This window comes from Ochlerotatus camptorhynchus, unplaced genomic scaffold (assembly GCF_037179485.1).
Source record: "Ochlerotatus camptorhynchus isolate MF236.1 unplaced genomic scaffold, CSIRO-AGI_Acam_v1.1 ptg000240l, whole genome shotgun sequence".
In the NCBI taxonomy this organism is placed as follows: Eukaryota; Metazoa; Arthropoda; class Insecta; order Diptera; family Culicidae; genus Ochlerotatus; species Ochlerotatus camptorhynchus.
In genome coordinates, this window is record NW_027040730.1 from 293,703 (window position 1) to 306,797 (window position 13,095).

Sequence of the window (13,095 nt, forward strand, 5' to 3'; positions counted from 1 at the left end):
GTCTTGGAATACGAAGAGTGCAAAGAGTCAAATATACAGCTAAAGGAAAACAGTGCCGGCGAATTGAGGAGGAAAACAGAAGCGCCAAATTTTCATTTTCGTTTCAATTGGTATACTTTTCCTTTCGACGGTGTCTAGTGTGGTGTGGTAACGAAATCGATTGATTGGAGCGCGAGGTGGTTGATTACCCAACTAATTGTTGTTTAGAAAATTAAAAAAAAAGTGCAAGTTGGGAATTTACCGCGATTTTTAGAGTCGATGAAGCGCCATTGTTATATTATCGATGGCCTAAGGATTTGCTAAATAAGTTAGAGAATCAACAGGCGGTTTTGGCAACATAATACGTATGTGTGATGATTTCGAAAAAAAACTAAGGAATAAACTGTACGTGCTATTTTGCGTAGCGATACCGTGGGGGCCTGTAATCAATTATTTTTGCCCTATTTGCTGTAAAACTAACATAACAATCATGTGCATGCCATCAATTGACGTTTGACCGGATTTTATGTGTTTGATTTTTGAGATGGAATTAATTTTTGCCGTTGTGAGTCTCACACTATGCGTGAAAATGCAAGAGAATCCCAAACGTGAGCTTATTTTCTCAGGAGTACTCAATAAATGTGATTTGATAATCTAAATACTGACTATACTAATGATTAAAAAAACGTATAATACTGGAAAAAGTATTTAAAATTTACCACTTTGCTTTATTAGTACAGTTTTTTTCGATTAGCGGAGACGTTGTTTTACGTGAATTCGGTGAAAAAGGCGGAATACAGTGTGATCTCGATTTTTAAAAACGACACTAAGGCCTTTAATCTACAAATCTAGATAGAGCTGGAATTAAGGCGTAACAGCTTTTGTAAAAAATGACTTATCTTGGTGATTTCTAAAAGTTTAAAGCTCGCTCACGCAAATAAACATCACCATCGGTTAGGTGAAGACTTCCGCTTTTCGATGGTTTGCGTGGGCGTGCCTTGAATTCTTAGAAATCATCGAGAAAAGTCATTGTTAACAAAAGCTGTTACGCCCTAATTCCAGCTCTATCTAGAAATATCCAATGCTGTCTAATCTAACTGAATGATTCTTATTTTTGTATGCATTTGGATATCCGCTTGAAATCCAAGTAAAGATTGGCATATTAGACTGCGGAACGCAAAAAAAAACATGCAAAACGACGCTTTTCACTATATGCTTAGTTCAAAGAACTAAACCATTACGTGCTGTTCATATGTTTCGCTGAAGTTATGCCTTCATCTGGGACTAGGTCAATTTTTAGTTTTTATTTAAATTCTGCTTTGATGGGTCTACCTTTACTGTAACGTTATTTGATACAATACAGCGCTTTGTAACTTAGGAAATTGCATTTAAATAATGTTTTCAATGTTATTTTAGACATAAAATGGCGTTCAGATGAGATTTCTACATTTTTCTAGTTCACGTATGTACGTTAAAATTTTTTTAACACCGTTGCTAAGCAATATCGCGTATACGTATCGCTTCATCAGATGGTTGCCCGTTTTTGCCACCTTCCAGGTTATAAAATAACAATCAAATTCCAAAATCGAAAACCTAAATCAAACGCCTCCATGCCCCATGGTTGTTGATGGAAATCCAAAAATATGGCGTGCCCCACTTGTGTAATACGCGCCACAGAATTATCATAATTTGAGTGGATGGCAGCCACCCAACGCGAAAGATCGTGCTAAAAGCAAGCTTGGATATATGTCACAACTTCGATGTACGAAGAGATCTACTAGAAGAATGTCGAAAATTAGCCCGCGTAAAAGCATTCCTCTGTTAATTAAACGAAGCTAGTTTCAAAATGCGCATTTATTCATTTGCGAGAGGCGATAGCTCAGTAGTGGCTCAGATGATGGTCAATGAACGTTTTTTTATATAATCGTAGCTGTAGCAAATAAGTGATGCTTAGCTTATGAAGAGATGTATGAAAAGATTGGTACCTAGATTGAGTCATCCATGCTCTAGTAATTAAATCGTTAGCCATGCGTAGCCAAGAGTAAATACGAAAGTAAACGAAGAACATCTTGGGTATTCATTGTGAAAGACTTGCAAGAGAGGATTGAGACCGTTGTGTTTAGTTCTGGGGAAGTGCGCTTTATAGGTGTGAAAGTATGAACGATAAACTTACCAAATAATAATCGATCGGCTTCTCCCGTGATTTTTCGTACGCCTTTTGGATTTCCGTTTGTTTGAGCGCGTGGGCAATGTGTAAGGCACTGGCATCGAATCGCCCATATTTGTAGTCGGGATCAGTCTGCGGTGGCGAATTACCTTCACGGATACCGTTGAAGCCATTTGGTGTGGCTTGCCGCTGTTGGCCTGGTGGAGACAACAAGGAACAAGTTTTAAGCTAATCGATTCAGCAAGACAAAACTGTGTGTCTGCGTGTATATACGCGTCAAAGGCCAATTCTCGTTTATTGAGAGATGAAGCAGCTTCCGGTTAAAAGTATTTCTAATAGGGTAGGTGTACCAGTTATGAATATACGTTTCTATTATGGTATGTTTTAATTATGGCATATGGGAATTCCATAGGCCACCATTGGAACGTATAGTCATACCTGGTACACCCACCCTATTTAAAACCAATAAAACTACCCAACTCGATATTGGAGGAACCATCGAGTTAAGCAGAATGTTGGGTTACAGAGGTAAATTTAGGAATTTTGTACATGGAAAAATTGATCTAAGTAGGGTAAGTGTGCTGACTTTTGGACCTAGTGGTCCTCTATTTGATACTATAGTAAATAAGTTTTTTTTTATCCTTAACAAAATTTACCCATATAGGGTAATATGGCTCTAATGTTGGCCAATAGATCTAAAATTGGGCCACTCGATAAAAATCTCCTGTTCTTATTTTTTTCGTAGAACAATGGACAATACCAATGAATATTTTGGATGTTTGTGAAACATTTCCAAAAAATGGGACATTTAGGCTGCATCAAATTGAGGTTTGAAAACTAAATGTTGTAGTAAACGTACTAAATGCAGTTATCATAGGGAATATTCACAAACCACGTGGACACTATAGGAGGGTTTATGGGGTAAGCGAGTGTTTATATATGTACACTTTTTGGATGATTGTCTGCGGAAGGAGGGTCTAAACTCACCTAAAAATTGCATGCAGCTTATGGCCATACCCATAGTAGATCCACCTTATACAACTTTCTGATGATACAAATGTATAGGCAGTTAGGTATATGGTTACAATCAATTATGTTTTCAAATTCTTGGCAAACTTTGATCAAAAGAATCTTACATTTCCGGGTTAGGTATATTTTCAAAGATTTTTTTTTGTCGATGCCTCAAAATGCTGGTGAGCGTACAGAACGATACATAACAAATACTTGGAATAATTTTACGTTATTCAGTCATGCCCAGTGATCCGTTTACAGCGGTAAAAGAAGGTAAACAACCGTGTTTGTAAAACAACCTACAACAACACATCTCTACTTTTCCATCATTTCAACCATGAATGCACATTGTTTAGTTTTCTTGTGGTTGGTAATTGATACAGTACACCGATGTAGTGGCTTTGCGATCAACAGTAAACTAATCCACAAAAAATAAAGACTGGTAGCTTCGAGACGGTAAGCTTTCATTTTCATATTGATTTCATGATTGTGCGATGATAATCGGGCATTTAACGAGTGCAATGAATGGTTGTAAACTTACCGTCGATACTGTCGTTTCGATGACCTCTTATCTGCTCGTTGACGTAGTTTGTGCTCTTAGGTACATTTAGTGCTTGCCTGATACCAACTGATGTCTGGTCAAAGTGCCCGGGACCACTCTTTGGTACATGTGAGCAGCAGTACACCTGTAAAAGAAGTAAAGTTGAGTTTATTTTATATCCTCGGAATATTTAAAGGTATTGGGAACAGTCCTATTGTTGCGGTATGTTAGAAGCGTTAGAAGCCTATTGTTGTGTATGGAGGTCTCCATCAACAACAATATGCTCTCAACGTATCGCAAAAATAGGACTGTCTCTCCTACACACATGGAACGACTGCTAATTCTAATGACATTTTTATTATTTTAAAATTGACCAGCGGGAAACTTTACAGTGTCAAAGAATACCTGAAGAAATATGTTATTTATTTATTTATTTGAATATCACGATGTAGAAAAAAGCAAAAAATACCTCGCGCACATGGAGTAAGGTGTGGAGTAGAAGTTCGAATTTAGGTGAAAGAATTAAAATTTCTCAAAACTCCAAGCATTTAGAATAAAATTAATTCCATACGCAGAATTCCTCATTCAAGGTTTACAACTTTTTCTTACAGAACTATGGTGAGTTTTCAATCCATTCGTAGCTAAAACGATTTGTTCAGCGGAGTGTTCAAAACGAACTTTTGCGCCACCGGTGGGGCAAAAGATCGAAAACTTGAAAAGTTTTGCAATAACAAATCTTTAAATACCTCATGATGGTGTGAATGACATAAAGAAACCACATGTTTGTGGGCTACAAAATGGTGAGTTGACAACCTGGAAGGAGCGGAATACCTAGCCCTGGTCCTCACAAGCTCCTACTTCACGCCTCCTCGAGTCATATGATAATAAAAGACTACCAGCTGAAACATGGACACATCTGGGTGGCGTAGCCTGGGCAATGTTGTAAGTCCGGCAATAGCAAAGTGAAGAGGTGCGACGCGAACACTGGCGCGGTAACCATAGTACGGTGATAGAGGAAATGCTTCACCAAACCCGAGCGTCTGTTCACCATGGAGGTGCGGCTCAAAACGGCGTCTGTTCTCCATGTTAGGAGCGGCTGATCACCGTCCTAGTGCCAGCGTGGGACTCTAAACAGAGCTGTGCACGATGGTCCCCCGGCGAGACAGGGGGTTGGGGCAGGCCCAACAAGCCGCCCTGGAAAAAAAAACAAAGTTGCAAATACCGAAGAAAGAAATACGGATCGGAACAATCGGCACAGACCTACGTGACGAAATAAGGACTACGATTGGAAACTCGGAACATGGAACTGCAAATCGCTCGGCTTCCCGGGTTGCGATAGGTTAATCTATGACGAACTTCAACCACGCAACTTTGAAGCCGTAGCACTGCAGGAACTTTGCTGGACGGGACAAAAGGTATGGAAAAGCGGGCATCGAGCGGCTACTTTCTACCAGAGCTGTGGCATCACCAACGAGCTGGGAACCGGCTTTGTAGTGCTGGGTAAGATGAACCAACGCGTGATTGGTTGGCAGCCGATCAACGCGAGGATGTGCAAGTTGAGGATTAAGGGCCGTTTCTTCAACTACAGTATCATCAACGTGCACTGCCCACACGAAGGGAGACCCGACGACGAGAAAGAAGCGTTCTATGCGCAGCTGGAGCAGGTGTACGACGGCTGTTCGAAACGGGACGTCAAAATCGTCATCGGCGACATGAACGCTCAGGTAGGACGGGAGGCAATGTATAGACCGGCAATCGGGCCGAACCGTCTGCATGCCATATCGAACGACAACGGCCAACGATGCGAGAACTTTGCAGCCTCCCGGGGTATGGTAGTTCGAAGTACCTTTTCCCCCGCAAGGATATCCACAAAGCCACCTGGAGATCACCTGACCAACACACAGAAAACCAAATCGATCACGTTCTAATCGACGGGAAATTCTTCTCCGACATTATCAACGTCCGCACGTACCGCAGTACGAACATAGATTCGGACCACTTCCTAGTTGCAGTATACATGCGCTTAAAACTCTCGACGGTGCATAACACACGTCGAAGTCGAACGCCGCGACCCAACATTGAGCAACTACGAGACGCCGGAGTTGCCCAGGACTACGCGCAGCAGCTGGAAGTTGCACTACCCACGGAAGAGCAGCTTGGCACAGCAGATGCCTGGAGGGACATCCGAGTGTGAGGTGATTGAGAGGTGGAAGCAGTACTATGACGAGCACCTCAATAGATCAAAGTAATGGTCGCGGTGGTATTATGTCCCCAACATAGGAAAAAAAATGACGAGCACCTCAACGGTGAAGCAGCAGAAAACGAAGGTGGCACGGCAACAGACCTTGCAGCACGCGCAGAAGACGACAGGCTACCGGTCGCCGATCTTCAAGAAGTTGAGGAGGAGATCGGTCGGCTGAAGAACAACAAAGCAACTGGTGTAGATCAACTACCAAGTGAGCTATTAAAATACGGTGGTGAAGCACTTGCTAGAGCGCTGCACTGGGTAATTGCCAAGATTTGGGAGGAGGAGATATTACCGGAGGAGTGGACGGAAGGTGTCGTATGCCCAATCTACAAAAAGGGCGACAAGTTGGATTGCTGCAACTACCGCGCGATCACACTGCTGAGCACCGCCTACAAGGTACTCTCCCAGATTCTATGCCGCCGTCTCCCAAGTAACATTTTAAGTTTTATGAAATACTACAAAGCAACTATAAAACAACATTCATAAAACCCTGGTCAAGGCTATTTTGTCATTAATGCATCCACCAAAACCTCATTAAGACTAGAATATGTCTAGTTGGCCCACCCTGGAGAAGGTTCTGAAGGGTGTATTCTCGAAGCTCTTCAAGATTGATCTACTGCAAAAGGTTGTATGACGAACGCATTGATAACCATTTGAAAGCTACAATAAAAGCTATTTAGCAACAATAAAAACCCTTTCCGAGCCATTTCCCCTAGCCGCATGCTGAATCCACTAGGAAAGCATCAATCAAGATAGAAAAGGATTTATGAATCCGATCTTATCAAAATAATGAAAATAGAAACTGATGGTATAAAAATCTTGTTGAATATCCAAATTTATTACAATAGTTCTCATTAAGTGGCCTAGTTTTAAGTGCCATATTAAATTTTATGTGAAATGTACGTGGTGAAAACATCGAAAAAATTAAGTCCACCCTCGTAAAACGTCGATTTGACTAATTATTTAACATAGAAAAAAAAAATATATTCTTCAGATCGAGCTTGACCGAGACTTTCTTTTTATTATTTTCGCATTTAAATGTTTGCTCATTGCTAAATTTACCAAAATATAGTTATATCTAAGAAAATATTGATTGAAAATCGAAGATTGTAAAAAACAAGCAAACTAATTGTAACATGGCGGTGGCATAAAAGTTGATTTCCATGGGTCATTTGTTAAAAAGTTGTTTTGCTTTCAAGAATTCCTTAACAAATTAATAAGGGTTTAAAATGGCTTTTATGAAGAAAACTTGCAGGCTGAATTGTATTTATCTAAAGCCATTTTGCTTGATCCTAACCCGTTCCGATTTATGGCAGCATTTATGGAGGCAAAGTTGCCTGCAAAAAGTTAAACGTCAAAGTTTGTTTATCTTTCGATAGTTGCGCTGTGAGATCCAGGATTCTTCCAGGCGGTTTTCTCCTGATGGATTGGAAGCAGTTACTCAGATAGTTTGCGATACTGTTTTACAACATTTCGCATGTCGAACAGCTGGAAGTGCAATCGTTTCCGAAAAAGATCCCCTTCTTCCGGATGGTTACAGAAGTGCACCATCCAACGATGCAGGGATGTACGCTTGAATGAAATTTTCGAAGATTTGATTCTAAAATCGCTGCTATGGATCGGAAACCAGCTAATCTCCGCTTACGAACAGTTTCAGTGGTTTGCTGTCGGTTGATACTTCGCAAGATCTGGAGAAGGCTGGTATGTGTTTTAACTTTCGGCAATGTTTTATGGCACCGCTCAGTTTACTCTTCTCCGCCAGATGGTCAGTCGTTGATGGTGTGCTGATTCTTCTAAGGAAGTAAATTTTTCTGAAATCGACTTGAATTTTTCATCCTACTTCGTCTATCCTATGAGATTTCCTTGTCATAAAATTGGCATTTATTAATTATAAGGAACCATCTTTTAAGCTCAATTTGTAAACAGAGTAATTGGGGAGTTAAGGATGCACTTTAAAAAGCCTAAAAAGCAACAATAAATGCTTTTTGCTCTAATGCAAAACCAAATGATTTTATGGTTGCTTTTATAATGATAGAACACGTTTATAAAGTATTTTATCAAGACATTAATAATCAATTGCTAATGACGTTTATGCTTGAATTACAGAACAATTTTAAGGAGGGATTGATAACTGTTTTAAATTTATTTTTAAAACAAGACAGTTTTTGACTTTCTTGCAAGACTATAAAAGGTTTTTACAACAACAAAAAGCTGAATTACCATCATAAATCAGAGTGGATGCTAAATGGTTACTGGATTGTTACTTGGGCTGCCACCATATGCAAGAGAGTTTGTGGGGCAATACCAGGCGAGATTCATGGGTGCCCGCGCTACCACGGACCAAATTTTTGTGATTCGGCAGGTTCTGCAGAAATGCCGCGAATACAACGTGCCCACACATCATTTGTTCATCGATTTCAAATCCGCATACGACACAATCGATCGAGATCAATTGTGGCAGATTATGCACGAGTACGGAGTTCCGGATAAACTGACGCGATTGGTCAAGGCGACGATGTATCGAGTGATGTGCGTTGTTCGAGTATCGGGGACACTCTCGAGTCCCTTTGAATCTCGAAGGGGGTTACGGCAGGGTGATGAACTTTCGTGTCTGCTGTTCAACATCGCGTTAGAAGGTGTGATCAGAAGAGCTGGGATAGACACGAGTGGCACGATATTCAGGAAGTCCATCCAGCTCCTTGGCTTCGCCGATGACATTGACATTATGGCAAGGAACTTTGAGATGATGGCGGAAACGTACATCAGACTGAAGGTTGAAGCTAGACGGATTGGACTTGCCATCAACGCATCAAGCATTATGGCAGGGAATCGTGCCTACTTTGGACTCCAGAGGACGCTCCGGTCGAATAAAATTCGTCGCCACACGAAGTTGACTGTCTACAAGACGCTGATTAGACCGGTGTTCCTTTACGGCCACGAGACCTGTACTATGCTCGTGGAGGACCAACGCGCCCTTGGTGTTTTCGAACGGAAGGTGTTGCGTACCATCTACGGTGGAGTGCAGATGGATGACGGAACGTGGAGGAGGCGAATGAACCACGAATCGCACCAGCTGCTGGGAAAACCATCAATCGTCCACATTGCAAAAATTGGGCGACTACGGTGGGCTGGGCACGTCGTAAGAATGCCGCACGACGACCAAGTGAAAATGGTTCTAGAAAGCGACCAAACAGGAACAAGAAGAAGAGGCGCACAGCGGGCAAGGTGGATTGACCAAGTAGAAGGTGACCTGCGGACCCTTCGCAGACTACGAGGCTGGCGAACTGTGGCCATGGATCGAGTAGAGTGGAGACGACTTCTTCGGACAACAGAGGACAACAAGGCCTTAGCCTGATTGGTAAGGTAAGTATGTTTGTGCCAAGATATTGTCAGAACTTGGCGAACAACGTAATCCACTCAAAAATAGTGTTTTTTCACAATCAATGGAATATCCAATACCCTAATAAACAAATACCATAAACGAACTGTATCCATGACAACGTGATGAACTAGCCTACGGCTAAAAATCACAAACGGTTTGGATCATACCCCGAACACGCCGTTAAGCACAGCAGTTAAGCTCTATTTCATGGTTATTTTTATTAGGGTAGACATTTGTACTTTAGCCCCACTATAGTCAATTCCAGCTTTCTTATGACATAAAAAGTCTCTGATACCCGCTCCTAAAATCATCTTCAAGAAAAACGCAATCATGCCCTGAAATAAAATTATCTCTTCAATAATTGAATTTTTCTTGTTGTACGCCTAAAGTGGGTACACATGTTGGCTCTCAAAGGCCTTCCAAACAACAGCCAAAACAATGAGTTACACCACTCGAACTTTTGCCCCACCTTACTCTAAGGGTTAAACAAAAATTCTTTGCAGTTAGTGGACATGGTGTGAAGTCAAGTTAAATAAATTAGATTGAATCCTGGGGTGGGACGTGCTGTCAAATCAGCCTACTGATCATTATTGTATGAAATTGGTTCCAAACGTAAACGAACCCTCAATGGTGTTAGCTTTAATTTAGATTTTGACATGTCCAAAGTAATTTGTAAGAAAAGGATAAGAAATCTAGAGTAGTTAATTAGTTGATAGTAGTTCAATAGATAAAGGCGCAGCTATAAAGCAAGACCAAGCTGTAGATGGCTGGGTTCGATCCCAGGTCAGGGCATCGAAAGCTCTCATTTTACAACTGAAGGATTTTCGTCGAGAAAGTTGCCATTTTCTGAGAATTTCTAATATCTTTTTGGATATTCATCCAAAACGTAATTTTTTTTTCATATCACAAAGCTTAGCAAAATATTGCGCATTTTTCATCAAACTGGACAATTAAGCGCATTTTCACTTATTTAAAAGTGTAATGACAGTGCAAGTTTTGGTATAACCGTCTTGGTGTTTTCGGTACACTTATTCCTTATGAAATGATACAAACAATAAGTGCTTCGAAGAAATCAAAACGATTTGACGGAAACGTGCACTTTTATCACACGTTCGCATTTTGGGGCAGTCCAGTTTCAAATGAAACCAGCAATAATTATAATCATTATATTGGTGTTTTTTTTCTTGATTTGTTTTCCGTCTATCTTGTTTTCCGTGCTTACCACTGTACCACCGGCGCCGCTAGAATGCACGTATCATGTTAGAGGCTCGAGAGTGTTTATAAAGTTTCATAAAAAAGATCCCTGTGTCTTTAACACTCTTGGTTAATTCGCTACTTGTCCGGGGATGTGATTTGATATCGTGACTTTTGCGTGAAAAGTATGAATGTTAACCACTACACAAAGTTACATAAGATATTTCCCTGTAAACCATTGCAAAAACCGCATCAAATTTTTATTTTCCATTGATTTATCGAAAATTAAAATAGGGTATCAAGTGTGTTCACCCTCAGGATGTTTAGGAAAAGATAAGGGATAGGAGGTTTTGATCTAATTTCCGTTCTACTAAGCACAATCCGTACTTTACTTTTCTTTTTCAAACGGACATGAACAAAAAAACATAAATAATGATACAATAGATGACTTTGTGTTGTAGCTTATAAACTAACGCATCGGAGCAAACGTATGCACGGTGAAATCATTGATATTACATATCTATGTTTTCTGCTCGATAGAACGGAAATGGGCTACTACGATGAAGTAGCATTGGGATTATTTTCGTTGATATGAATATGAATGTGAATTTTCTTAGATAGGGATACTTAATGTTCCCATTTTTTGAAACGGCGATTCGCATAAGAATTGTTCTTCATGATGGTCATTTGCCATAATAGAAGTTTTGAATTTGACGGGTGTTTAAGAAATTTTATGTTTTTTTACATCGGCTTCCTTGGTCCATACAATAAAAAAAATGTGTAGATAAAGGGTTGTGGTTTGTAGATAGCCCCCAACATTTGTAGAACTATCTGTACTGCTTTTATATGCTTTAAGCATATAAACGGTACCATAAACCGTGGCAAATAGATCACCGGGGTGGAATTGAACGATAAAACTGCTTAAAATAAGTTCGTTTTAATAAATATTTATTATTACAAGACGATTCACACCGAAATTCACTCGAAAATAGTGGAATTCGACAATAAATGTCATAGGACCGCCATTGTTTAGTCTTTTGATTCTGCCCAAGTAATCATTGACACGTTATTTCGCCTTTTTGGCACTTACAAACACTGGTATAGTCGCTGTTCAGCTGTATATAGTCAAAACGGTGAAACAACGTGCCTATGGTTACTTGGGTGCTCTATTAGGAATGGTATATAGAACAAATAAATGCAGTTTAGACATTTGATCGCTTAGAAATCGATTCCAACTTTTAACCTACTGCCTCGAATTTCCGCCCCACTATAGGAAATTCAATCTTTCTGATGACATATCAAAATACTGATGCTCATAAAAACACCTTTAAGAAAATTCATGCCCTAAAATAAGATTATCCCTTTCCTTTTGAGTTTTTTATCTGTGCCGGCCCATCTGATATAATATCTCACCTCGAAACAAACTTTTCCCTTCAATCTTTCAAAATCATCACTAATTTTTGTGTTTTTTATCTGGCTCTAAATAGTTTTCCAAACAAACATTGCACTGACAAGAAAATTAGAAGGCATCAAGTATTTTGAGCCAGAGCCAGAGATTTAACCTTGAGTGTTTTCTAAGAAAATGTTGTTGAACGAAAACATTAAAACGAACTTTTTCCACACCTTCCTCTATATGTATTATGTTGACCACGGATGTAGAAAAAAATACAGTTAGAATTTATCGGACTAGTATCCTATCTCGATTATACCGGTAACCAGCATGACATGCTGCGGCTTTGCTGACTATATAGTAGGCTATCTGGAGCTCTCCTCTATGATTCGTGAATCAGACGAGTAGACACAATCGCTGTTAAATTTCATCCAAAAAATAATAACTTGTGATTGTGCAATAGCGTAGACCGATCAAGAATTTTACAAAAAAAAAAATCTTGAGCGGAACTTTATTTTTTTTTTTTTTATTAATTACTTTATTTGTACAGGCTCAATCGAATAAACTTTACAGAGCCGAATTATCATTTTTGTTGTACATTATTGATTTCTTATATTTAAAGTTAAAGGAGCTGGACCGGATACTCGCGGTTGTCTCGAGGTTAGTGGGGGGGATTCACAATTTTTTTGGATGGGAAAAGGGAGAGGGAGGTTTGAAATGTGGTTTACGATACAAATATTTAATTAATCCTAAAACATGAACTAATTTCTATTCATCTTGAAAACAAACATAAAAAAAAACCCACACGTACAAAATACAAACTAAACACAAGGTTAATAAAACTTACAATCTAATGTTAATATTCTTAAAGTAAACATATATGAGTTTCATAAACTCCAGATCGCGTCTAGCCAAAATATCCCGAACTGGAACATTAGGTTGTCTACCTCGAGCCCGAAGGGAATCGTACAGTTCAGATCTGACTCCGCGATGCTCAGCACAAGACCAAATAATGTGATCTGCGTCCTGGTAACCTTGTCCACATTCACAGAGATTGCTGTCCTTCAGCCCAACACGGAACAAGTGAGCGTTTAACGAATAGTGATTGGACATGAGGCGAGACATCATACGAATGAAGTCTCGACCCACATCCAACCCCTTGAACCAAGAACTCTTCGACACC

General features: G+C 39.9%; 1 protein-coding gene across 3 annotated transcripts in view; it reads right to left on the reverse strand.

The window, feature by feature from the left end:
• Positions 1 to 13,095, reverse strand: part of Hil (Hillarin) — a 68,726-nt gene that overhangs the window by 20,356 nt on the left and 35,275 nt on the right. For all 3 annotated transcript variants that reach the window (XM_065225876.1, XM_065225878.1, XM_065225877.1), the window contains exons 3-4: positions 3,699 to 3,843; positions 2,153 to 2,343 (exon numbers count right to left, since the gene is read on the reverse strand). In XM_065225876.1, coding sequence (XP_065081948.1) covers positions 2,153 to 2,343; positions 3,699 to 3,843 — 336 coding nt within the window. The remainder of the gene's footprint in view (positions 1 to 2,152; positions 2,344 to 3,698; positions 3,844 to 13,095) is intronic.